This window comes from Buteo buteo, chromosome 25, assembly GCF_964188355.1.
Source record: "Buteo buteo chromosome 25, bButBut1.hap1.1, whole genome shotgun sequence".
Taxonomy (NCBI): Eukaryota; Metazoa; Chordata; class Aves; order Accipitriformes; family Accipitridae; genus Buteo; species Buteo buteo.
The window spans coordinates 18,800,282-18,827,690 of record NC_134195.1 but is presented as its reverse complement, the minus strand read 5'-3'; the positions used below and the strand labels follow the sequence as shown (position 1 = coordinate 18,827,690).

The 27,409-nt window shown below is 39.1% G+C and overlaps 1 protein-coding gene across 6 annotated transcripts; it reads right to left on the bottom strand.

The window, feature by feature from the left end:
* On the bottom strand, positions 1 to 27,409 carry MSL3 (MSL complex subunit 3). Of its 6 annotated transcripts, none has more exons than XM_075057683.1 (14): positions 27,177 to 27,409; positions 25,851 to 25,956; positions 23,155 to 23,237; positions 22,489 to 22,584; positions 21,815 to 21,915; positions 20,782 to 20,873; positions 19,851 to 19,973; positions 19,218 to 19,378; positions 17,037 to 17,195; positions 16,300 to 16,562; positions 15,807 to 15,916; positions 15,517 to 15,616; positions 14,929 to 15,013; positions 1 to 4,702 (listed from the first exon to the last, which is right to left on the bottom strand). In XM_075057683.1, coding segments are annotated over exons 4-14 (1,296 nt in total). In that variant the 5' UTR covers positions 22,491 to 22,584; positions 23,155 to 23,237; positions 25,851 to 25,956; positions 27,177 to 27,409; the 3' UTR covers positions 1 to 4,602. The 6 variants fall into 6 exon arrangements, 4 of the variants coding, with proteins under 4 accessions (XP_074913784.1, XP_074913783.1, XP_074913782.1 ...); XR_012654427.1 differs by lacking the exons at positions 25,851 to 25,956; positions 27,177 to 27,409 and adding exons at positions 13,299 to 13,421; positions 25,204 to 25,367 and having other exon boundaries at positions 4 to 4,702; XR_012654426.1 differs by lacking the exons at positions 25,851 to 25,956; positions 27,177 to 27,409 and adding exons at positions 13,270 to 13,421; positions 25,204 to 25,367 and having other exon boundaries at positions 4,612 to 4,702.

Here is a 27,409-nt window from a genome sequence, read left to right as displayed (position 1 = left end):
TCAGTACCTCTGACTGCAGAAATCTAGTACCTGTATTCACTAATTTCATACAGCAAAATGATGCAGCTATACAAAAAACTGACAATCCCGCCAAATTCATTGTTTAATAAGCAAGTGAATAAATTGACTATGTAAACACATCCATGTTGTACTGACAATGGTCAAACGCATTATGAAAGCAACATACCATCTAGACCTGTTGTTCCAGGGAACCTCACTACACTGAGATGTATTTACATAGAAAAATAAATAGGTAACTTGACTTGTTAATGCAATTAAATGCTATCACCTTATATCACAAAGGAGATTCTACAGTACACAGGACAAAAATGTATTTCTTGATGCATTTGGCAAAGTATGCTTACATTGCATTTATTTGGCATTTTCTTCTTGATTTTAGAGAGTAGAGTTTGTGTGTCCTGAAGTGCAAACTTGTTTTCCAGCCCTGTTAATAGGTCAAGAAGTTAAAAGCAATCAAACATGCACCAGGCCAGAAGTTAAGATGTGGCTGTCTGTCCAGGAGCTGTCAACATTGTGCTTTTGTACAGCTAACTACCAGAACAAAGACCTGACTTGAGACTCGGGTAAGGATAATACCCGTTGCTTCCTTCCCCCCTGCCCTGAAAAGCTTATTTCCACCCCAGTATACATGCTTATGGGAAACACGCTTAAGACTCCAGAGGGGAAAATGTGTAATTTTCAAGAAATGAAGGATTTAATATATACATATGTATTTTAACTCCAATAACAATCTCCGCAGTGTATTTCCCAAATGTCCTGATAACACTTTTTATGATGCAAACATGAAAAGCAGTAACAGCTTTTTATTTCCAATCAGCTTTTTATTCCCTCTTTGACTGCAGACATTCCTCTCTCAGCATAATCCAGAGCAAGTTCATCCTGCACTACTGTTTGACAAGTTCCCACTAAACATTTCAGACACAACAGCTGACCACACACACGTTGTTAGCCCACACCAAATGCCAAGTGAAACCCTAATATCTGCGCACCTTTGCTTTCAGAATGGGACATGGAACATACTTTAAATTAGGACTTGGTCACATCTGCCTCAGTCATCTCAGCAGAAGAGGATAGCACGTGAAAGCCTGAGCTTTCAAACAGGAGCTTGAAATGGAGATTGAAAAACATAGCAACGCAGTAGCAAAATGAAAGGCAACGCAACAACTCTAGATAGTGCACATGAAAGAACAGTATGGGGGTTTTTTAAGCACAATAGGTACAAAGTAAAGCCTAAAATTAGGAATAAAAACTGAAGAATATTAAAGTTACATTCTGTTAATATATTCTTTTTCAGTAATCTTTACAATCTACGTAAAGCACTTTACATAGTTTCATACTTCTGTGGCACAGTCTCAGGTTACTCCAGTACCTTCATGCTGATAGAGCAGGTACCGAAATCAGGCATATTTGTGCAGGCTGAGCATCTCGGGTACTTGCACAGCAGCACGCTTGACGTGCCACATGAGCTGCATTACCTGCTTCTAATCCTATCTGTGACGGTTCTCCTCTGCCTTCTCCCAAGAATGGTCATATTCAAAACCCTACACCACACCTCACTTTGGAGCAGCCTACTCTTGAAGGCAAGTGCAAGGACTTGCCTTCAGCGGACAGATTTACCAGTTTAAGTATGCAATATCATTACACTGGTATAGTTTCCTTAAATACACAAAACCTCCTTAATTTGGAAGCGGAGCACAGGTGAGTTATGCAAACAGCTATGCCAGCGTAAACTATTACAGCCCATTAACCTGCTTTCTGAGCTCTGCTCCTCCTCTGCAGAAGGCTGTCTGTGATGTCTCCTGGCAGACTTGCTCATGTGAACGCTCCCTACCCCGCTTCAGTCAGTTTTTTCACGTTTCTTCAGCTAACCTAAGCTGTTTTGACTGAATCAGGTTAGAAACCATTGATATGAGTAGCTCTGCAAACAGCGACCAATGAATGACAAACAGCCAAATGCAGAAACCTCTTTCATCAGTTCAGATAGATGTGAATCCCATCAAAAAAATCTAATCGTTCAAGGACATTCAAAGAGTTACAGATTCACACCAACAGTATGACTATGCTATTAAGCTTTCCCTAGCCACATGAGCCCTTGAATATTCTATTCAAAGTGAATTTGGGGGGCCACACTGTTAAGTCTCTATATATTTTAAGACTAGTAAGAACTACTCTCTTACACAACCTGGTCCAAGTTTTGGCAAGTCTCTTGCACTGCTTCAGCTTTAAAAAAAAAAAATCAGGTCTAAAAATAGGAAAGCAGTAAAAGAAGAGTGACAGTAGATGCCAAAGATGCGCATTACTGTAATTGAATATATAAACCTAAACTTTTTAAATTCAAAGAGATAATGTCCGGGGAAGTCATGTCAATTAGAAGTGTCAAAAAGTGCAAAAGGGTGCTACTTTTGAGAACAGGTTTTTATCTGTTATGAGAGCAAGATAGTTTGTAATATTATATCCAATAGCAGCTTCAAGAGAATTTTACAAAAAAGTTTGTTCACATAAAGATTACACTAACTGGACCTTCAGAATTCCTCCCCCCATGCCCCATCTTTTGAGAATCATCACAAGGTATCAACAAGACAATACCGACAGTATCAACAACCCCTGCAGAAATGGTCATCTTAACAGTTTAACACAGTCACATAGTAAGCTTTAAATGCTGTTCATAACTCCCCTTATACTCACAGGTACCAACAGTGGAACAAAACTAGATTTGCCATATTATACACACTCTAACATTCCTGCAATAGACAGGATTAAGGATGGAGTTTCAGGCAGTATTCCAAGATTAATCTCATTAGGTAGTCATTAGTATTTTGTTGAACTGTCTTTTTAGAAAAACAGGGTCTAAGCCTAGACATGTTTGCAAAGTAGATTTTGAGGTACTTGGATTCTGCTAGAGATTCAAAACTTCTGTAATTTGAAAAAGACTAAAGCTTACAAATGGTTTTTTTTGGTACAACAGAAATGCATTTAAAAAGAGTAGTACTACTGAAAGGTAATCTTTAGAAATAACGATCACCAAATCTGCATGCATCCATGCCAAACGTTAACTAGATTAACAACCATGAAGTTTAACAGACTCTTTACAGCAGCTTTTCCAAAAAGCAGAACCTGAATTGCTAAAAGCAAGGTAACCCTTACCTTTTCAGTTCAAAAGCTTTAACACACCAGCACATTCTGAAAAGTGACAATGAATGCCAACAGCACATTTCAGATTTCCTTTGACCTCTTCGACTAAACTTGCCATTTACATTTGAAAGATGATTCCTGCTAACTACAGGTTTCTGCAGATCTGGGAGGAATGTGTTGAGTTTTGCATTACAGGCAAGTGTTCTAATGGAAGTTTTCTGAACTAGGAAGGATTAGAGAGTGATTAATGCAGTAGTCTGTGAGCCTTGAGTCCTACTTTTCTCCCAGTGCTTTTAAAATCTGTGTCTGTCTTGACATAGCAGAGGATTCTGAAGGCCAGAGTTCTAAGTCATAGACAAGGTTCTGATGACAATCAAGACAAGAATTCTATTTCAATTACTGAGTGTGTTGTCAGATTTCTAGGAACTCCATTCTCACTGAATTCCTATTTCCAGAGCTAAAGCATTTAAAACTGTCTAAACAGACATTCTTCAAGTTTGTAGAAGAAAACCCAATGATACTGAAAGGGCTTCTCTCCCTATGTTGTCAGTGCTCCCATCTCTCATTATATGCACATTTAGCAATCTCAGAAATACTAATCAAGCACAAACAAGACATTTTAGACAGTCAAAATCACACATTTACACAGCAGCCACTGTGAACTTTATTAAGAAGTGTTTGCCAGTTAAACTGCCATCACTTTATTGACTTCTCCACTTGTAGAAAATCAGTTCTTTCATAATGGCTCTGGAAATAATTTACTGCCATGTAAATGTTGAATCACTGGCAATGTACGCTCTCCTTGGAACTCTGGCAGCCTTACCATGAAAAGAGCTATATACACCTTTGCAAAATGCAAAGTAAGCAACACATCTTTCATTCAAGCAACAAAGTCATTCTTGAGGCAGATGTCATGCTAGCCAAACAGCAAAACCATCTTTACATTAAGCAATCTTTTCTATCATGACAGTTCCACAAAATGAAGTGCAATTTGTGAGGAAAAAAATCCATAAGATACCAGTTATGCATTTTCTTCATGTAACTGTGTAGTCAAGTCTTATTTCTCAGGCTGGAGAGGTTGAGCTAAAATGAAACACAGCATGATGATCTATCTTCATGAAAATGTCCTGTTGCTAATGCATCTGCTTTTGCCTCCTTTCCTCTTTAATTGTCCTATGCAGTCCTATGCATTAGAAGTCAGAACAAGGCTTCTTCATTCATCTGAAGTCAGAGTTATATTCAATCCTCTAAGCAACTCACAACGCAGTCTATACATGTATCTGAAAAGTTCTCCATTTCTAAGTAATCCAACTATCGCAGAAGATATTTCCCTATTTTTTCAACTCCAGAAGTTGCTTTAATTCCTTTTTCATATTCATCTTGTAGCCACGTGGCAAAATAGCATTGTCATGGGCTACATATAGTAGGATTTAGTCTTTATTAAGAGCTTCAGTAGATTGCCCGAGGATTTTTAGTACTGTAGTAGGCTTCACATGCAGCTACATAAGCAGATTCTGGGAAGAAATCATCATGGTATTCCGCTAAAAACCTGAGAAGAAAGCACACCAAAAAAAGAACAGAACATGAAACATTTAAGAGAAAAGCTATTTTCAAATTAATTTTTAAGCTCAGCAAAACCACAGCCTGAGAATTAAGAATTATTATACTTTGAAATTTGGCATACAAAAGACTTGCCCTATTTTTACAAGTTTTACATAGTGAGAAACAGCCCTCCCCTATCATTCTCAAATCCCAATAGCATTAGAAAAAATTTGCTCCAGCTCAGTAAAAAAAAAAAAAAATCCAAAAGTTGAAGCTACACTCAGAAAAGAATGCAAAGTACTATCACAGAAGAAAACAAAAAGCAAAGAGATCTTTCTGCAACTTCTGTCAGTCACCTCCTCAGCATACTCTTTTCATTTATGTCAAAACCAGGATTTTCAGTTACCACTATGTCAGTATCTTATACAAGTGGCCAGTAACCATTAAGTCAAACTATATCTTTTAAGGTAAGTAAAGCTATGATTTGTTCTTTCATGTGCCTGTGCATTTAGGGTCTCCACCCGCCATGAGTGTCTGATTTAAATATGGCTCTCAATGATAAATACGCATCTTTTGCAAAACCAGTATTTTATCATGTCTTCCTGCTCTGCTAACATGCAACTCCTTCTTTGGTTTAGGACCGAAAATGAAAATAAACAGTGCTGCTACTAACACCAGTAACAAACAGCTAAAATGACTATAAGCTCTCTGCTCTTTCCTTTGCATACAAAGATACCAGGTATACAAATGGGGGCAAAAGGGCAAAACAGTTCTTAAACCCTGAAGTACACAATCAAGCTGTACTTCAGAAAAAAACACAGACCTTCAAAAATACCTGGATATTAAAGATCAGCATCAATAAACATGGCAAAATGTTAGCTACAGGTTCTCTGAGTTAGAGTAGGAAGCAACAGAAACAACACCAGTGTCATTTGCAGAATCTGGTTTCTCTCAAGAACCACTGGCTAGGGAGATGACTTCCCTATTGGAAGCTAAAAATACCAGTTTTGCACAACCAATACTCTGGACACAGAAAGTCCAAACTAATAAAAAAAATGTACAGGTGAATACAATAAAACCACAAAGTTTATCCAACCTTACTCACAGCTACACTGCCTGAACTAGGCATGTCCTTTGATCTTGAGAGCCAAAGCATCGAACAACATTGCCAAGATTCTCTGTGTAAGGCAATCTGAATTTAACCAGGAATATATTAATTGCTGAGAGCTCATACAAAAAGGTTACAGCAAAAAGCCACATATAAATGAAAAAAAGTTGATTTCCCCACCGCCACATACTTAGGCATCAAACAAGTGCTAAACTGGAGGAACAACTCGTTACATCCTACTAATTCTAGGAAAAGCAGCGAGAAATGCAAGCTTTTTTAGAAGAAATCAATGCTTCAATGTGTCACCACTTATTTAGAAGGCACTTTGTCAACTTCCTCCGTACTTGCTTATTTCATAGGAGTTCTGCAATTAACAGTACAGAGGGATCTAGGGTGGTTTCTGATGTAAAACATTTCAGGTTTAAGACACCCAAGTGAACTGGCTGAACAACCAATACATATCCAGAAGATGAATCAGCAGCTTGTTTTTGTTTTTAAACATTACCTAAGGAATTGAGCAGAAAAGGCTCTGTTACATGACCAGTAACAGCGTCTAATCAAGCACATAATTTCTGGCAATATTCAGCTGTGCAGGTACTGCCAAAAGAGAGAAAGATCTCTCTTGTATTTAAAGCAAGGATCCAACTGGCTCTGCCACAGAATGACACCACATAAGCTATCATAATAAGTGTGTAAGAACTAAGTAAATTTAAAGTTCCACACAGTCTTCATTCACACAATCCTAAGTGCATTAAATACCTTAGCATACTTTTTACTTAGAAGTATTCATACTGTGCTAGTTTCTCATTGGGTCCAACAGCAGCTTCCAATTTTATTAAATAGCACAAAGCAAGAAAGATTACATAATTAAGGTTGAGAGATAATTTTAATAAAGCTGCTATGAAAACTATTTTGCTAAAGGAAAAAAATTGTTTTTAATATTACACTATGTTAGTTGCATTATACCAATTTCCTATTCACAGAAATAAAGGCAAGAAATAAAAACAGCAGTGAAATATTTTCCCCTGAAAGAACAAAAGACAGTCACAATCAATGCAAACAGCTAAGCAGTAAATCCAAATTAGTTAAAACTTTGGCAAAAGAATGAACCAGAAAAAAATAGTTTTATTCTTTTCTTGAACTAAAAAACCAGGACAAATCTAAATTAAAACCACCAATATTTGATTAACACACTGTTTGAACGCCACTACTTAGTGATTTTCTAGCCCTTGTCATTAAAATCATTGACCTACTTTTCCAGGCTTACCAGGCCATAAATTGCTCTAATACTTTATAAAATGCCTTTTTTCATGAGATAGAGATACCCCTTAGAAAATAATCCAAAGAAACACAAAACCAATTCACACACTCAGATCCTTCTAATCCTCACTGAAACATGTCGTTCATTTGCACTACACACACACACTACTCTAGGACAAGCACCACAAAACAGTACTAAAATTATAGCAACTTAGAAGCTAATAAATACCTGAGTCACCAACTGCTGTGACCTCTGTAGTTAGCGACAAATCACTTTCTGGGGTACGTGTGGTTGGTGTGAAGCTGAGTGTGATAAGGCCTAAGACTTAACAGACTTGAGTCTAGCTTTTAACATACTTAGATTGTACAAGTTTAAGATGAGCCACAAATGGAATTTAATTAACAATTCTTCATTAACATGCGTTAATGACTTCAAGAGATAAACAGGGAGTAAAAACTACAGGGGCCAAGCAAATTCTTAGTGTTGCTGGCTAACATTCTGTAAAACACAGTACCAAGTGCTAAATCATACCAGGCAGTATGTTTTAAAAGAACATCAATAAAACAAAGGAACCTGTAGAGGACATTGGGTAGCTGACAGTTCCAAGAATTTTAAGGGCAAGTAATGGGAAACAGGTTCATTTTCTCTTACAAATTTCCTGACTTTTGCTTCAGATCATCAGTCATAAATGCCAGTTTGGTTCAAGCTGAAGTGACAGCTGGTGAAGATGAGAAATTTTAGCGGAGATGCTTGTGGCACAGCTACAACTAAAAAAAAAAATAAAAAATGCAGGCAGAATGCATGCCATCAAATGTACATCTCTCTGTTCTTAATGTAAGACCTGTGAAAAGCAAAATACCCCAGAGCTAGCAGATACAAATTACTTTCAGCAAAGAAGCAGGAGGCAACAGGCAAAAGAACACAAGGTCAGTTTCTGTCCCAATCCCTTGTATATCTGTATACAAAGAGCAGTGGCCCTTCTAAAGCTGCTTTCTATTCAAACTACATCGCAGTGCAGAAAGCTGGCACAGAAATATTAGGAGTCTCATAAGACTCTTAGCTACTGGATATTTCACTAACGCTTTGCTCTTGGAAGAGCTGAAATAGCACAAAGACCAATTTCACTGGCACCTGCAAGTCAAGAGCCAAGATTTAAAAATAGAGGGAGCTGTACTTAGCAAGCAGAGTCAATGTTCAGCTATAGATCAGAAAGCACATTGCTATTTATCTATTCAGAAACTGTTTCATTACTTCTAACTTATAAATCTGATAAATTCAGTCACCTGTTGCATTATTGCCTTTTTCATTTTTGTATTTTTTACAGAGTTCATATGCATACATTTATGCAATTAAACTGCTTACAAGTAACTGAGTTTTGAGATGCGCAGTCCACACAAGCATCCTGATGTAAGACTGCACACTTTTTTCTCATCATGAGCATCCACAAAAAGAATACTTACACTTTACACTCCTGCTCAGAACATACACATAACAGGACACAATGCAGCTATTTACCTCTCCACCACAAGTTCCTAGAAGAGCAACACTTCAGAAAGGACTAGAGGGGATGGAGACAAGGGAAACAGACATGTGGGCAACCTAGCTTGAAGAATTCCTATGTTCTGATCTTCAGGTGTAGCAGCACATAAGCAAGCTTACCTCAGGTGACTCCAAGCAATAGCCTCATAAATATTCTACCATCTGGCTGAGAGTTACACAGGCAGATCTACCAGTAAGAGGCATAGAACTATCATTATCCACGTTAAAAGGCCACTTGACATATATATGTCAGGAACATTTCTCAACAGAGTCACTGAATTAATATGAGCTTTAACAGCGTCATCTGGTAGCAAAAATGTCCTTGTCTTGGCAGCATCAACACAACCTATTACCTGAACAGTCTCTGCATAAAAAAAAACCCACTCTTCTAAATGTCAGCTACCATCACATGAATAAACTCCGGGATGTCCTGAAAAGTGTGAAAATTATGAAGAAAGGAAAACCTTAATAATTTTAAGAATGACAACCTCAGCCATAAGGTATAAGAATACAGAGTTAAAATGAAAAGTTTCCAGGAAGGTGACATCTTAACACACTTTCACTACAGCTCTGAGCTCTAGCAGGTAAGCAGATGCTTTGATGAGATCAGTGGCCTGGGCTAGATGCTGTTTGAAAGGCAACTGTAAGGATCTATCTAAAGGAATTTGCTTAAAGAGCGTGATGGGTTCTGACTCTATGAGTCACCTCATCAAAAGAAATGTCATTTGCAGATAAAGCAGCTATCTCCTTCTCCAAGACTACTACTCAAATGCAGGAGTTGAAAGCTAATAGGCTTAGTTTCACACAAAAGCATATGCCACCACCTGCCCCCCACCCCCTCCAACTGATAGGCACGTCTCCACCTGCAAGGCTGTTCAGGGCAAAAGCTCACCAATAGGAAGTTCGTCATAACCCCAATGCGGTCAACAGAACAAGTGAAGTGAAAAGTTTCAGATGTTTATTCTGATATCTAGTGTCTCAAGAACCATGCCAAAGGAACGAACAGGCTTGTTTGGTTGACCAGACTCTCATCACTCATCCACATACAGAAACCAAGATCATCTTCCTTGGCCTTTAAAGACCAAGTGCAGAGAACTCTGAAGATGCCAGGTAATCAGGCCGAGTGAGTGAAAACCAAATGTGGTAACTTCTAGTAGACTTTTTTGGGAAAACAGTCCCACAAGAGCTCAATACAGGAGTCCTTGGCTGGTCTTGAGGATGAAGACCTACTTTTGGCAAGGCCAGCATAGATCCCAGAATCAACTCCTAGAGCTGCCTTCTAAAAAAGCTACCCTAACACTTAAAATATTTTGGGCAACCTCTCACTTTAGATGCATGATCCAAACCTCTACTATTATGATTAGGAATATGCTCCTCCTTCAAATACCCAGGCACCTGATGGTTTGGTAAGTAGAAGGAAGAGAAGCAATCTGCATGGTACAGTTTCAGGAAGTATTTTTGGCAAAGCAATCAAACCTTAGTCAAGAACAATAAGCACGCACCAGCAGATTCTGCAGACCAACCAGACAACAAAAGACTACTGAAAATAAGAACCTGGACAATACCAGGTATTCACTAAGAAGCTTTCAACATAAAGGTGCCAAAAGGTTGAGAGGACCCAAAATGGCAGTTACCTTTCTACCCATTCAATGAATACAACAAAGCCCAAATACAATGGTAATAACACCCTAAACCAAGGCTGTTTATACTGTGCAAGCAGAATTCCTTCATTTCAAAGTCTTTCAAAACTTTAAAAAAAAAAAAAAAAAGGTTCCTTTACCTTATTGTGCCTCTAAACCCACATTTGTCCATTGACACTCAGAACCCTGATTTTCTCACATTTAGGCTCCAATTCCATAAAGTTTTCTAGTATGTCGTAATTGCTATGCTGCACAGGTACTTTTTGTCAAGTAACCAGTTAATCCCAAAATTGAGAGGCAAATAAAAAAGCCCTAATCAATACAAGAAACAGTATTAGCATTGCATTCTTTGTGATCTTCCAAAAAGTGATTTTTAATCAGTTGCCATCTTGCAACTTTATAATAAAGTCACAATGAGCAGGAACTCCGTCACAAGCAACTTCACCCAAATAAAGATGTTCTCTATCCCATTCACCATGTGCAATGCTTCATTTTTTCATTCTCAGAAAGCCACTAATAACCTCTCATTAACTGCACATTAGCACAGACTAGTGGTCATAATTCACCACTGCAATTACATATAATAAAATTAATACACTCAAAAAACGTTGTGCTATCAAAACCAGAGATCTATTTCTTAAGGATACTTCAAACAACTTGTCATCTTTCTATATACACATTTTATTATCACAGGCCTTTAGTTTGGTCACATTCTGATTTGGCTTCCTTCTCATAAAATACTTAACAGTATCAAAATACTTTTCTACCTGTGGAGCAGAGTGGTGCAATAAATACAAGCACGTTGTAAAGCATCAAGAAAAAAATGATATCTAAAATGAAAGAGACAACTTACAGTATATACTGAGTTTGAAGTATCAGTGGGTTTTTAACAAAACTAAAGTCTTTGACCATTAAGAATGTAGTTTTCCATAATCTGGAATACTACACATTGGCCTCATCTAGAAAAGTGTATTAGCAATTTTAGAAGCGTTATTTTAGAAATACTTCATCACTTGCTCATTCTTCTGTATTTCATGAAAGCCAAAATACCTATGGCTTTCTGAAGTGCTGTACCATTTTGGTTTGCTTTTTTTCCTAAAACGCAAACGACATTGACTGAAATTACCTCCGTGAAGATGGGTCTTGCAGTTCTAAAAACAGACATGTTATATTGTCCTGATTTTTAAGTATCTCCTATTGGTCAACAGTCCTGAGAAGTAACCTCTCTGATTCCAAAACAGTTTTCCAAGTCAAGGCTGTATTCAAATAAATGGAAACAGCAACACAAAAGCTGGCATCTTCTTGCCCATCATTTCTCACCACTTAAGCAGCCTCTGGAGGCATGCTAGGCACCTCACAATTCAGAGAAGTTGTAAAATACAGCACGTACAGCATTTAATTAAAAATAGGGCTGAAATAATGGACTCAGTTAAAAGGCAATACTTTATCTCAAAAACTATTACCAGGTAGGAAGATTTAATCTGGGGTCTTTTGCTAGTAAGAATACCAGTTAGTAGGTACCAGTTACTGTGTTAGCTTCCACTGCTTGCTCCTGAAGACTAAACTTAAATTGTAAGTGAAATTCAGTGAAACCAACTGGTGAGTTTGTCACTAACATCCGTGTCAGACTTATTCTTCTGCAAGTATTATGAATTATTTCAGAGCTAAATAATTTGAAGTGAAGACTAAGAGTTTTGTACTTAGAGGAACTAATTTTCTTTACTTCTGCAAATTTTATAATTGAGAAATCAACTTTCATGTTCCGCATGAAGAAATTTCCATTACATACACTTGTAGAAAACCACACTAAGCACAAAGGGCGCAGCTTCTACTTTATATGAAACTCAAAAGATGTATTTCATACATCCCTTAAAAATGTAAATTGTCTGGGGAACTGAGATCAGTCTTGTCTAGCAGCAATCTGAGGGCATGACTGGAAAATATTACCTATGTAGCATTTCAAAGTGAATTTAATGCATCTATCAAGTACTGAGTAAACTCAATAAAACAAGCTTCTAGACAAAGTGTTATATTAAATAAGTCTCAGTTTCTCAGCCCACATGAGATTAATAGTACAAATGTTAAATGAAACTGTAAATTTTAGCCATAAACTCATAATACAAAATTAAATCAGTATCTATGCCAGAACTAAATCAGTTGTGCACCACATGAAAGTTTCATTTAAAAATACATAAACTACTTGCGCTTGGGCTACTCTACCTAGAATTCAAAGAATATTCAGGAAGTTTTACTAATGTGAACAGACAGCTTCAATCCCTTGTCTGCTATTAGAAAAATAAAGAAACGGAGAGTACTTCAGCTTGTCACTCAAGAGCAACTCACTAAAAGAAATTAGGCAGTCTTAAGTAAACTGGCTGCTATCATCTAATGCACACAGACTGTGTAGGACAGTTCTCACCTTTCAAAAGGTAAGCCAGAACAGAACTGATAGTAAATATTTTTAATTAACATCCATTAATCCTTTCCTTCCCAAAAAGGAAAAGACAGAATGTGAAAATTGAAGAACTAGTACAAGATGTCACCTCAACCTCAAGTTTTCTCTTGTGATGAGAAACAGATAATGCAGAAGTATTTCTGTGATAAAAATCAAATCTGAACAAGTTTCTAGAAAATATAATTGTTTGACCACTTTCAATGACATATGGGACAAAGAAATACCCAAATGAAACATGTCCTAAAGTCCCATGAATAGGTGTGAAAAAAATATGGTAATTTGCATTGGTTTCTATGTTACCTATTTGAATACACAGTAGCCTATCTGGTAAGGAAACTAGCTTAGGAAAACTATTTATGACAAAGCTATCCAAGATCAAATGCTTCCTACAGCAGTAACTGTAACTTGGAAGCTTTTTCAGGAAGGCTCTCAATTTGACCAGTTCTGACAAAATCACAGAAACCATTTCAGCATAGAAAAGAAACATTGAGAACAGCATCAGCAAAACATACATGACACTGGCTTAGAAAGCACTTGAAAAAACACACAGCCCTCGAACATTTTGTTGTACCAGATACGCGATATCCACACTATGCTTGCCTTGGGGGGCTCATTTTGGTTTAGCTGTAGTCTGGTCTTGAGGACTGAATGCCCCCTAGTACTGGACCACACTTCTGGTTAAGTGTTTTCCAAAAGAAATCCAGCTTGTGTACTCAGAGCACTCTGCAATGCAACACAAAGCATCATAAGTGGGAACTACCGAGAGATTTGCTTCAAAAGCACAGTTCTGTCTGACCTAAAAATGCTGATGTGGAAACATCTTCTAATTTTTATTTTTTTTATTTCTATTTATAGATGACTATACACTTCAATGAGATGAGCAGATGAAAAAATAAGACATACAGATACTACCACTAGAACTTTCAGTTTAATCACCTCCCTACTTGTATTGGGGGTGGGGGATGTGTTTCCTCCCTTCCTCTATTCTACTCCACCACAGCTCATCCATAGAATGGGTATGAAGAAACTGCATTTAAGATGCTAAGAGCAGAGACCTGCTCTGACCAACACAGAATGTGAACAGGCAGAGGTCTGATAAAAACTGATTTGACCCACAGTGAAGTTAAGCACCCTAAATAATATTCACTTCAAGGAAAAATAGGTTTTCAACAATAAGCACTAATGCTGTCCTGTTTAACTTAGAGATATATTGAATACTAATAAGGGTCTGACAAAATAGAGATGTAAAAAGGAATCAGTAAAACTTAAATGCTTCAAGAGAAAAATTTTGTATTGTAGAAACTTTGACATTTGAGCCATCTTTTACTTTCAGTAAACAATTAAAGTAAAAGCATTTTAAAGCTTTCATCTCCCTGATCTCTAACAGAACTTTTGATATGCTAGTGCCACATTATGTTACTTTTCAGTATATGGCTACTTAAGAGTCTTTGACCAAAATTAAGTTAGGTGTTCCACATTTGTTCCAGATGTTTACCATTTACAACATTTTCTCCTATAAGTTTTCCTTGGCAAATTTATTTTCCACTATACTGATGCTGCACAATACAGTTCCACGCTAGCTATCTAGTTACCGGTATAATGTCATGCAGAGATACTAACTACAGTACCTGACAAACAAAGCTGATCATGGTGCAGATATGACCATACTGACTCCAGCTGTGGAGCCAGTGTGGCCAGAAAGAGTTTGGCTACCTCTACAAGCCACTGCATTGCATAACAGAGAAATCTTTCTGTTCAAAGCTCAGTTAGAACAGATTTTTCTTTAAAAAAACTACCATAATTAAAAACATTGTTCTAAATCACAAGTTTCTTCCCCTGCTAATATTGATGCAACATCAAAACTCTCAGATTATGCTCTCAAAAATAACAATACAGAGTTTGTATCTCTTCATAAAACATGCTTCCTAACCAAATCACACTTGTCATTCTATACATGCTAGCAAGCAAACTTCTACACTTCAGTTCTCTATCACTGTGTTTATCAAAACCTTAAGGAGGGATTTCAGGTTCCCTTCAATTTGAACTACAGAATCAAAAATCTTCTACTAATCCTTATTCAATTTGCTATTATTAAAATCTTTTATCAATTTTATCATATTCTTGTAGTTCTAGAAAATGAACATCTTATTTTAAAAACCCTTTGTCATTCCAGGACACTTAGATCTATGTAACAATGCAAACACTGCTGTGGTACATTGTGTCACATTACCTCAGAAACATTTCGAAGTGTTTTACTAAAGCCTTTAGGTTTTTGTCAGGAAAGCACATCTTCCCCAGTATTTCTGGTAGCTTTACTGTAAATAAAAGAAATAATGTTTACACCTGTTCTTTTACAAGCAACTTCTAATTACTTTTATCCACTACACAGAAAAGCAGAATATAAACATTTCTTCTCCCTGCAGCCTCCACTTTTCTTTGCAAGTTACTCAGTGATCTTTCAAAACCTTACTAAAAAGAAACATGCTGAGAAAGTGAATGCTGCTTGGTTTAATGATGTTTGACAGCGCACTGGAAGTAATGCTTGTTTACTTTTGTTAAATGAAGGCTTACAGAGCCAGTAAGAGATAAGCAATTTATGAAGAGCCTAAGAGTTTTAAACAAATTAATACGTACACTTCTCCAAGAATAAAACTAAATGCGATAAAGCAAACAGAAAATCACATGGATATGGTCACAGAAAAAAAACAAAAAAAAACCCCAAAACCCAACAAAAAACCACCCCCCAAAAAAAACAAAACACCAAACAAAACCCAAATAAAGCAATTTCGATTCAGCACAGAATTTTGCATCAGCTTACCAAACATCCGTAGCAAATGTTGAGATCCATAGATATATGAGGGAGGGGGTGGCTGATCACTTGGTGGATAATTCTCTGGCATCAATTTCCAGGACAAAACCTAAGCACAAGACATGAAAATGTTGGTTATAAAATCTTTATAGCACCATAAATAATTTAGTCTGTGCAGAACTTCAAAATCAAAGATGAAATAAGTAATACAAACAAAACCTTTTCTTACACAGCCCTACTCTGAGGTCAATGAAACCCTTAATCACTGAATCTAGGATAGTAACATAAAAATTTGTTACCTCATTCAATTCATTGTTTCTTCTCCCTTCAAAGCCAGTAAAAACTGCACTCCCCTCTTTGCTAGGAGTCAAAGTTATAGGTGAAGATGATCCACTATGGACAGGGGTTTCTTCAAACGGGAAGAAAAAACAAAACAAATTAGCAATAAGTTTTATTATCTGTTTTATGGAACTGTAAGCCATTAAACATAACTAAGGCCTGCTGCTATAATGTTTAAAGTCTTAAACACTGGAATTCAATAAATGTTATCCGAAAGCAGGCTCACAGAAAAGCAGCTCCTTGAATTCTGTTGAGAAATACAGTACCAAAGTACTAAGAATACTGCTTTGTATTTCTCCCTTCAGTATAAGCTTCAGAGATAAATAATTGATACAAAAAGTAATTAATTCCTACTTCAATCACTCAGTTCACCATCCAGATGACATTAAAAAAAAAAAAAAGAACAAGACTTAAAATCTTGTTTAGAGCAATAATTTAAAAAGCAAAACCTACTTTTTTCCAGGTGCAAGAAGAGCTTTGGCATAGAAGCTGGGGTCTCAAGATGCCGTCGTTTAGGTTGCGGGGAAGCACTGCTTTCCGATAACCTGTCGCAGTTAGAGCTATGGCGTGTAGAACGTCTCAGCGACTGCAGAATTTCAGGTTCAGCTTTTCGTCTTTTTGGCGTGGCTGGCTCCCCTGTTGTAGGCTGGCTGTCAGTTGACTGAGGCGTTGGTGGATTCAACAGAGGAGGACTTGGGGAAAGCTCCTCCTGATTTCTAGGAAATAAAGGCAGCTTTACAGAAGTGAAGAGATCAGGGCTCTTCTCCCAAAAGAGATCCTTCTAGCTCCATAATCTTGTTAAATACTTACTCAAATGAGACAGTCTCCTCTCAATAACTACCAAAGTGATGAGGCCTCCTTTTAAATACTGTTTTCCAGAAGCAGATTTATTTTCAAATTTAAAAGTTAATGAACACAAATTTACATTTCAATGTAAATTTTTTTCCCCACAAAGTTGCAGCATAACTCTACACCAGTCAGTACAACCCCCTTTTGAAGTTAACCAGACAGAAATTCAGAACCTGAATTCTGAATTCAGGCAAGCAATTCACAGAAAAGTTCAGCGTTTTATCAAGACAATTTTTTAAGTCAAAGTATGTGAGAAATCATCCTATTCTGAACACATAACCACATTCTATTGCATTTTCCTCAGGAGATAAGCAGTATTAGACTCCGTATACCCAACCTACCTGTTAGTATTTGTTGAGTTTTCTTTGATGGGAAGAAAGAATTTTGATGAAGTCACCTTCTTAAATTGAGCTTGTTCATAAGGATAGAGCAAAATTAATGGAAGTGTGAAGTCAAAGGTTATTCTCAGCCCATCTACCATCTCTTTACATAGCTCAACACTAGAGGGAAAAAAAACCCCAAAACCGTTATGAATTTCAAAGTTCCATGTCAAAATTTTTCAGTGTAGTTGTAGGAAATTCCCTTTTAATACAGATCACCAACATCTTAACTATGATATGCTGACTTCATCACTAAGTAATGATAAGTGATTAAAAGCATACTTAAAGAAACAGTGATTGCTGTTGGTAACTTCAAACGAATACAAATTTTAAAAGTCTGCTTAAAAAGGTCAAACACAATCATACAGTTATTCCATTGTATTACTATTTACTGGATTAATAAAATCTACTTTACAGTAAATAAAGTTAGTTAGTTTTTCATGGAAGCATTATTTTGGTATTTTCCAAGTTTACTAGGCTCAAAAAGAGAAGCACCTGCCAGAGAAAGTAAGTACTTACTAGACTGAATCTCTGTCTAAAAGGCATATGCAGAATTTGATCTATAGCCTATAAGATGTGGTTAAGGCTGTGCTTAAGAGATATCCAGTGAATCAACAAAATCAGATACATTTGCATTGGAGATCAGTTTCCAATGGCCTGCTCCTGGTAACCAAAGCACTACATTTAGAGGCTACTAGGAATTTCAGGTTTGGGCTTGTGTAAAAGACTCACGGTACTAAGCGGTGAGTAGATGTGCTATTACAAGCAGAACCAAGAACACTGAGTCCAGCCCATCTCCAACACCTCTCACCTCTATGAAGGTATTCATCTCTCATGCCTCAAGTGCATATATATGTATGCTAACAGTAATTTGATTCTGCTACAATGACCCACGTTAGAAATTCCATACCTCCTATGACCATTCCACACCACTTGCTAAAACTACGCTTTTTTTTTTTCTGTTTTTAAAACACTATATATAAAATGGGTCAGGGGACCACCACGTGCAGAAATTCTATCCCATCCAAGAAGGTCAATTACCTTCTGTGTTAGTGCAGTAAGGGCAATACAAAAAAGTTGTCAGCTGAATCTCTCCTACTTAACGGATCACTGAAATTATACGTAAATTCCTTATTAAAACACCTTCATTACTGAGAAAGTCATGTAGATACATACACCTTTAAAAATCATAATATGCATACAACCTTCTGTTTGTATTTCTGATGTCTCATCTAACTTCTTGTTTGGGAGATTATATTACAAAGTAGGAAGTATCATTAATCTGTCAAATAACGAATGACATCAATATAAACCAAGACACTCACATAGACCAAAATATTGCAAGGAACAGCATAATTATGCACTATTGAAATAGAACATGGTAACAAAAGACAAGATTTCTCTTCAATAAAATACAAGATTTCACCCCAGTGTAGACCTAGGTAAAGAATCAGTCTCATCTAATATTGAGAATCTTTAGCATAAGAGAAAAAAACAACCAACCAAAAAAAGCCACACTGCAAACACGCAGGGTTAACACATTGCATTTGTAGCATGGTAGAAGAATATACAGCCTAGCTGAGAAAACAGCAGCTAAGATGCAACCAATTTTAGTAAACAGGATTGGTGTTACTACACACATTGTTTCCCTACGTATTGACTCCAGGATTTAAGATATGTCAATTGGGGGGGGAGAAAAAAAAAAAGAAAAAAAAAAAATCACTTGCACTTGGAGTTCTCTAGAAGTGTTTATATAAAATTTTTTATCCTTTATAAAATTTGAACCTGTTCAGTTTTATTTAAGGAATTCTCATACCAGATACTCTCTCAGTGCTCAAAAAATTCTTCACATAGACAATTGCAACACATTCTTCCAAAACAGGTCACAATATTCACAAGAACTTAATTTAGAAAAGGGGATATTGATGCTTTTGCATAATGACTTTTCAGATAACAGGGACTCTCTCGCTGATAAACAAATTGTCAGTGTTACTGTACTAGAGGTATCTGTCAAATATTTTAAGGCCCATAAACAGACATACATCACAGTATAAGTTCACAGAAGTGAACAGCCTTGAAACAGAACACAGAATCCAAGGTTGTTATTCTTGTGACAATAGAGCTGGAATAAAGATTACTTACTTCTTCTCTGGTGGCACATAATGAAGATTCATATTAGCGTGTGGAGTCATCTGATGGTGCCGAGATCTTTCATTGGCTGAAAAAGCAGCATTAATTGCAAAATGTTTCACATATGACTCCAGGATGGTTATTATATTTGTCTGACAAGGAAGCTTCACTAGCTGAAAAAGAAACAACAAATCAATGTCTTACAAAAACAATTAGTAAGTATACCAAGCTAAAACAGGAGCTTGTAATGTATTGACTAGTTTAGTAAGTCTCTATTGCATGAAGTTATTTCAGGAGTCATTAATTTGAACCCTTAAACTGCATTTTTTGATCAATCCTTTATAAACATCTGGAGAAACAAAAATATGGTCAGGTCAACAAGCTTACTACATTTCCAGCTTCAAAAAACCAATCTGCACTCCAAAACACAATTGTGTACTGAAATGTTACATTCTCAAATATAATGACAAGTCACTGTTTTAGCTATAGAGAATCCTGCTCCCAACACTCTTTTTACTCTTCCTTATACTAAGCTCAGCTTTGCAATAAAGTTGAAAAAAACAGGAGCTGTTATACACAAGAACTACTTTTTATGCCCTCCCCACCCCCCCCATGCACATTCATTTCATAGCTTTCACTTCATACCCGTTTTCTTCTATTAATATAGTAACAGTCTTCCTCAAGCTTCTTTTTCAAGACTTCAGGAATTTCTATGCTTATTGCTCTTTCTTCCATGTCCCGTTTTGTGTGAGTGTCTTGTTCTTCTTTCTACAACAGATCAGTGCAAGAAACAATATAAATTGGTTGTGCTTAGAACATTAGTGAAAAAGAACTTCAATAGGCAGGGTACAATTCAACAATCAAGTTTTGTCATGCAAAAAAAAAAATTATAGTAAATATTTAATAGTAGCCTTACTGTAAGCAATTTAACAATACTGCTTTGAAGTCATCTGTGAATTCATTTTTTAAAAGTTTTTTTTTTAATTTAGCATTCGCTTAAGTATTTAACACAGAAGAATGAACAGAAATTTGTTCAGTTTTGCTGCTTCAGAACACCCACACTGTAGTAGTTAGATTTCGCAGACCTTCAGAACAACTCTTCACGCTGTACTTTCTTTTCAGTAATGTAGAGAAAATAACTGTTTTTTCTTGAAGTTAGTCTTCTACATTTTAAGAACAGAGTTGACATGCCCATTTCACAATAAAATACAAAAGCCAGAAAGATCCTGCTGCTATTAGGATTTGTCCAACCTGCATAGACCAGTAAAATTTTACAGCACCCAAAAATCTGGATAATCTAGGTTGCCAAGTTTTCTCCACATAAGCCTTACGTGTAGAAAGAGAAGAAAAGAAACAAATGCGTATTTTTAGATTAATATCAAAGAATTCTACAAGAATATGATGTCTCCTATAATTTTCAAAAACTCAACCACAGTGAGCACCAGGAGTAAGAAAATTATGCTTTTAATTCCATCTAAATAACCAGCTGTGGCCTGTATTTCATCTACTTCAATTTTTCTGGCATTTCAAATACAGATGTTTAAATTCTATTAAGTTAAGGAGCTCATGAATATACCATTTCTGTCCTCTCTTCTATGTCACTTTCTTCACTTTTTATTTCTTCATCTGTTCCTTCATCACTGTCATCAGAAGAAGAACTACTTATAGCTGTGTAAAAGAGATTTCACATATTTATGTCACATTATTACATTGCAGAGGTTAAGACCAATTTCAGGCCTCAATGCAAAAAAGACCCAAAACCCAACAAAACCCAACAAAACAAAACAACTCACAACTAGCTTGTTATATTTAATGAGGATGAATAACTCTAACTGAATTAAACACACAAGTATTATCTACAGCACACTATAAACTTTTTAAATATGTTAAGAAGTTTACAGGAAGTGTTCTTGCATCCTCTCTAATCGAAAAACACTCACTTTTAAAAGCTCCCTACATTTCTGAACACTCACAGGTCTTTTCAATTTTTATTGGACTTTAGTTCTGAACAGGAGATTAACATACTAATAATTCAACCAGAAGGTCTGGATCTGTGCAGCAACAGTTACCAGAACATCAGTTAAGTACCAGCCAGTGTTCCTGCTGGTTTTCAAGCTACAAAGAAAAATGCTATGAAATGAAAGAGCTGGCTTGAGAGTGAAATCAGCCAGTCACCTGACAAGAAACAGACCTTTGCACCAGGCGGACTGGGGAAAGAGACAGTCTTATTGCCCCCTAAAATATATAGAAAAACTAGCAGGGAAAGCATCTTGTTTTCTAACACCAAAAAAAAGAAAACTAAGGGCTTCTCGCACCTGGTAATACTACACTAAACAAAGCAGCGTTAAGCTCTGAAATCACTGATCAGAATAGCTGAGTGGAAGTGACACAAGGAAAAGCCTCTGGAACACAAGAAGAAAGGAGATAACTTAATAGATGCTTAGCATGAAACATAGTGCTCACTCTTCATAAGACTGCCTCCGTATATTTCAAGCAGGACTGTGATACTCTCGTGTCATCCTAATAGCAAGTTACAGCATGCTCTGTACCCCCAGCTTCAAAAAGTTAAAGGCATCATGCCAGCTGCCAAAGAATGAAAACAAGCTCACAGTTTTCACTGCTCTCATCATTTTCTTCGGCAGGAAGGCTTTTTAATACAGAGTCAACACCAGGCAACCTGCAACGTCTCTTCTTTCTTCCCTTTCTTCTCCTACAGAACATAAAATGGTTCACTGAGATTTGGCTAATATTATTTAATTTGTTTATCCTAGCTAATTACATGCAAATGCACAGGAAACATATGTTTGAGTTATTTTCAATAATTAATGTTGAAATAATTTGGACAATGCTTATTTGAGAGTAGATACCTTAACGTCTGTACATTACCTCATATTCGTGTTCTCAAGCAGATCTTCAAGCCATGGCCAACCAATATTAGATTATTGCCTTTGGCTGAAAAATACTTCAGGTTTTCCTAAGTTATTTTTCAAGTACATTTCTTTGGGAAGATGTAGATCCAATAGACAGGCATTTCGCAGCAGTAGTTAAGAATAACATGGTTATTAAGTGTTAAGTCATTTAGAGTGTTGTTTAATAACAATATGGAGGTATCTACCTTAGTATGAGAAGAGTAGCTCTCTAGAATGCACTGACTATACTGAGTAGATATGTACCATCTACAGCATGAGCTTGAAGGCCAAGCTCACTTGCAGACACCTGGATGTACCTGTTTGAATCTGAAAATGAATCGCTCATTCATTTTGAGACCAAAAGGATTTCTTACATGCGAGCCACAGCCTTCCGTGCCAATTTACGCTGTAATCTGCGGTTTTCGTCTGTATCACGAAGAACATGATCTTCAGCTGCCCATCTATCCCAGCTAAGGATAGGTCAAAAGAAAATTATTAACGGCTATAAATATATGCCACTCATGATTACTAATGAATTAACACACATTAAATCTAAAAAGCACTCTTTTAGTGTCATTCAGAAGCAATACCTGTATCACAAGGTATTTGTGCATCCTTTTGTATTCCCATGGCTTCAACTCTCACGTTGCTACCTAAAACCTCTCAAACCTTGACTTAACATGCAATAGTGTTTGTAGCACCGACACATGCTATAGATCACAAGAGACTGCACTCATGTACTGGCCTTGATAACCAGACAGTCCAGGTCTAGATTTAACATAGCATGAACTCCTTTTATTAACGGAAACCTAGGAGCCACAAATATATGCCAAAGACAGATACCTCATAAAGTTTAAACTCATGGCTATCAAACTGATCCACTGAAATTAATTGATACAGACCAACGTGAGCAAGTATATTAAAGGCATTCACAAAACCAAAAATACTCATGCAAACGTCAAACTCCTTTGATATTCTGTGCAATGCTTTTCTTTGCAAAATAAAATAGAAGAAATGAAACCACACACCCAGGTTCTTACCTTCTGTTCCAACCGTTAAAATGGATCAGATATTCTGGAATCTTTCTGCCTTTCTCATCTTTTCCAACAACAATATCAACAATCTGAAACAAATATTGAATAGCATGTATTAAAAAGCTTGAGAAAAAGTGAGCTTTCCGGTATTTAGGGAATTTACGCACAAAGAAAAAAAATGTTTATTTACAGAAATGAAATATACTTATAAATTTGCTAGTAAATATTGGAAGAAGATATGGATTATACTAAATGGTCAGAAAAACTAGCTTTATTATTGAGCACTTTTAAGGTTGGGGACTGCTAACCATCTTTGTCCTGTCCTCAAATGTCCCATGCTTTCAAGACAGACAAAGGGGGATGCAAAACAATGCAGTATCACAATACGGATATGCAGATATACATCTGGACTGCTAACGTTTTCTTCTGTGTGCTGTCTCTGCATGCCCTCAAACCAGGGGACAACAGAGGTTTTTTTATATATATATATATATATACACCTCAGAAACGCTGCTCTCTTGAACAACACTGAATCATAGCCACAAAACATTAAAAGGCTTTGTGAATATCTGAGCATTTGTTTTATTCCTCTCTTTCACACATGTAAAACCGGCAAGTCTGAAAGGGCTGGCATCTCAAAAGACATGTCAGGTGGATCATTAAGAAGAGCATCAGGACTAGTAATAACAAAGGAGTCATTCTGCCTGCACTTGGGCCATGTATCTCCAGATGCACCCAGCTACAGTAATGCAGAACTGGCTACAGTAATGTTTTAACTTGAGAGTCCAGAATTTAATAACTATTGATGGAGTCAAGGCCAGTTATGCTGGAGTTCGGGGTATGTGAAAGTGAAGAAGAAAAGGCACTGTTATTTTTTGCACTCAGGTTTTTGCACACATGGCTGGCAATTAAAGCTGTTGGGGCGGTCAGAACATAGGAATACACGTACAAACAAGAGAGCAGCCCAAAATATTGCAGGAAGGTAGAGTTCCTGATCAAAGATGTTTGAAAAACACTGATCTACACAACTAGCAACCTTGCAGCAAAAAGCATGAATTTGATCGGGAATCCAGTTGCAATACCTCCCTTTTCACCCCTCTCTGTAACAAAACAGAAACAGAGCTCTGTTTGCAAGTTAGGTACAGACGACTTAGGAATGAAGAATTCTCTCCTGTCCCGCTGATAACCCAAACCGGTGTTATATTTACAAGCTCTACGATTACTATCGCTATCCTTAAGGGCAGGCCCTCCTTAAGGGCAGGCCCCGGAGAGCCGGTCACCTCTCGCTGCAACACCCACGGCCCGCCACTCGCTGCTTGCTGTCCCGTTTCTGTGCGCCCTCCGGTACCGCTCCGACCCTTCCGAACGGCACAAGGGCGGGCAGTAAGGGTGGGAGAGCAGGGAGGGGGATAAATCAAGCTACTCTACGAAAGTACAGGGATGAAAGTAAGATTTCAGAATTACTTTGCAGGCGTTCAGCCGGGAACGGAAGGCGGGAACCGAGTCCGACACTTCCCAGAGCCCCTCGGCGGCCTCGCTCATCTACCTGACGCGAGAGGAAGGCCCCGACGGCCCGGGCTCCACCGCCCCTTTGTCACCAGGCAGCGGGACGCCTGAGGGAAGCCGAGGGGCTCCCGCACAACCGCTACGCGCACACCCCCGGGGACGGGGGGAGGGCGATGACGGCGGCACAAGGACGGGGAGGGGAGGCCCTGGCGGGGATGGGCACCGCCTCGCTTTGTCTCCCAGCACCGTGACGGCAGGGCGGCGGCGGCGGCCGCCTCCTCGCTCCCTCCCTCCCTCCCTCCCTCTCTCCTCAGACCGGCGGCCGTTTCCCGCAACAAGTGCTGCGGGCGGAGCCGCCCGCGAGCGTTAACGGCAGCTGCGGCCGCGAGCCGGGCTCCGCCCCCCCCCTCCCCGCGCGCTCCCCCTCTCTCTCTCTCCCCACCCCTCCCCTTCTCTCCCCTCCCGCCTGCCCGCCCGGCGCGTCTCGCCGCTGCCCCGGCGGCTGGGACGGGCGGGTTAAGGGCAGGGTTGTCGGCTCGGTCGGGTCACCTTGGCATCATAGAGGACTTTGGCTTTGGTGGGGTCGGGCTCGAAGCAGAGAACTCTCTCCCCACGGTGGAACTTAAATTTCATTCCCCGCGAGGTCATTTGCTCATCATGGCGCAAAGGAGAGGAGCCCCCGCCCCCTCCCGCGGGGAGGGGGTGGGGGGGAGGTGCTGCGCCCGGCCACGCCCCTTTCCCCTGCCCCGCCCCTCTCCCGGCTCCGCCCCTCCCCGGCTCCTCAGGCGGAGGCGGGCGGGAAGGAGAGGAGGAGGCGGCGGGGGTGCAGCGCCCGTTGTCCCTTCTCCGGGCGGGCGCTGACAGAACCGGGCTGCTCCCTCCTGTGCCCGCCCCGCTGGCGCCGGTCACGCAGGGCGGGTGGGACGGGTGGCTGGGAACCGGCTGCGGGAGGGAGGGAGCGGCGGTGAGGGGAAACGTCCCTTCGGGCGGGAAGGGCGGGCGCCCGCCGTGAGGGGACACGTCCCTCCGGCCGCCTGCCCTGGGCTAGGGGAGCCTGGGCTGGGTGAGCTCCTGGCAGGTCACCCGGCTTTGCTGACATCTCTGTGATGGGGGGAGTAAGTGCGCCCCGAGAACAGCAGCTAGCCTTCTCTCCGTTACTGCTTCCCCTCGACATCACCACAGTTCCCATTCCTTACCCCGTTTCTTCACTAGGGAAAGAACCGCCCTGTACTCCCAAGATGGCTGTTTACACATCATAACCTCCCTCAGGGCTTCTTTTCCTCTCTTGTTCTTTGAGCTTTCCTGCAAGAAAATAAACTAGAAATAAATAGGGTGTCGGACTAGAAACTCAGTTACCTAGAGTATGATTTATCTTTCCAATGTTCAAATTCTTCGAGTCTCAAACAGGATGCAAATAGTGGAAACAAACAAAATCAATTCGCATTTTTCTTGCCCGTGTACTTTATGCTGTCTGGTGCTTGGAAGGGATGGGGTTTCAGTCGGGGGAGTACTGCAGTTTTCCACACCATGCTATTAGATGCTCCCTCAGGCCGTTACAGTTTTGATGCCAGTTCTGCATTTCTGATTTACACGAGACCGTGATCGAGCCAGGAGGCCTGGGCTTAGCCAGCCTTGTAGCAAGACCAGTTAATTTGTGATTATTTAGAATTTCTGAAGTTGCTTTTCTGTAAAAGCTGTTCAGGAGGTGGATGACTCTAAACGGAGAGAGGCAACTGAGCATACCCTAGTCCAGTGCTAATGGGAAGAGAAGTTTAAATCCTCCTTTATTCCAGTCTCTGAGGCTGATAGCAAAGCTGGAAACTACCAGGAATGCCACGGGAAAGAACAGGGAGCTGCTAGTGTATTACCAGAAGGTTTCTGAAGGGAAAAGGTGATAGGGGATGCCCAGAAAACAAGATTCTGAGAGGGTGACTGCTCCCTGGGATAGGATGGACCAAGTACTCAGTTTCTTTTGATTCAAAACTTACGTATTTTTTATAGTGGGGGTGGTGGGAAAAACCTGTGAACTTGCTGCTAAGACAAGGTGGAGTAAGAGAAGCCAATTGATCGAAAAGAAAGAGTGTAAGGAAATTAAGGAAGAGTTCCTGAAATTGTTCAGAGCTTACCCCTGCTTAGGTTAAGAAACAGGCTCCAAAAACATATGGGTGCAATGTCAATTGCAAAAACTGTTACTAAAGTTCCTTTTTTATAAAGAACAGGGAAATGGTGCTGGACACTTGCAGAACAAAGCTGCTTCCGAGGGACTACCATGCTTTAAAAAATGGAAGGAAAAAAAAAAAAAGCAGAGGAAAGAGAAGAACAAAGCTGTGCTTGTGTCCCTGCCTCCAACCTGGTGTTAAAAGTACTCATGCAATTTCTGCACAATTTCTGCACAAACAGCCTTATGTACTTCCACACTGCCTCCCAGACTCCCCCTTCCTCTTCCTCCCCACTGGCCTCCACTTCCAGACTCTGCTTCTCGTTCGTCTCGTCTCAGTCTCTCCTAGTTCACCCCTGCCCACCTTCGTGGCTCCCAGCCAAGCTACTCCTCAAGCCTTTTTGACTCAGATTTCTTCTCACGTAGGTTTCCTCACACAGATGTACAGCTCTCTGCCATAGTGTTTGAGGTCCATTTGTTGCCGTCTCCTCTCTCCCTGCTCCCACACTCAGATACGTGCATGTGTGCATCTGCCCTTATCTCCCTGAGCCACCTTGCCGTAGATGATCCTTGCCAGCAGATCGTGGCCTTGCCAGA

What these genes read in the sequence shown, in the direction of transcription:
- MSL3 (XM_075057680.1), bottom strand. Translation starts at nt 25,302, where the DNA reads ATGACCTCGCGGGGAATGAAATTTAAGTTCCACCGTGGGGAGAGAGTT. An exon ending in TATGTGCCACCAGAGAAGAA is followed by an intron (nt 17,196 to 19,217) that starts GTAAGTAATCTT and finishes TTTTCCCTCTAG; the next exon opens with TGTTGAGCTATGTAAAGAGA. An exon ending in CTTCTTGCACCTGGAAAAAA is followed by an intron (nt 15,917 to 16,299) that starts GTAGGTTTTGCT and finishes TCCCGTTTGAAG; the next exon opens with AAACCCCTGTCCATAGTGGA.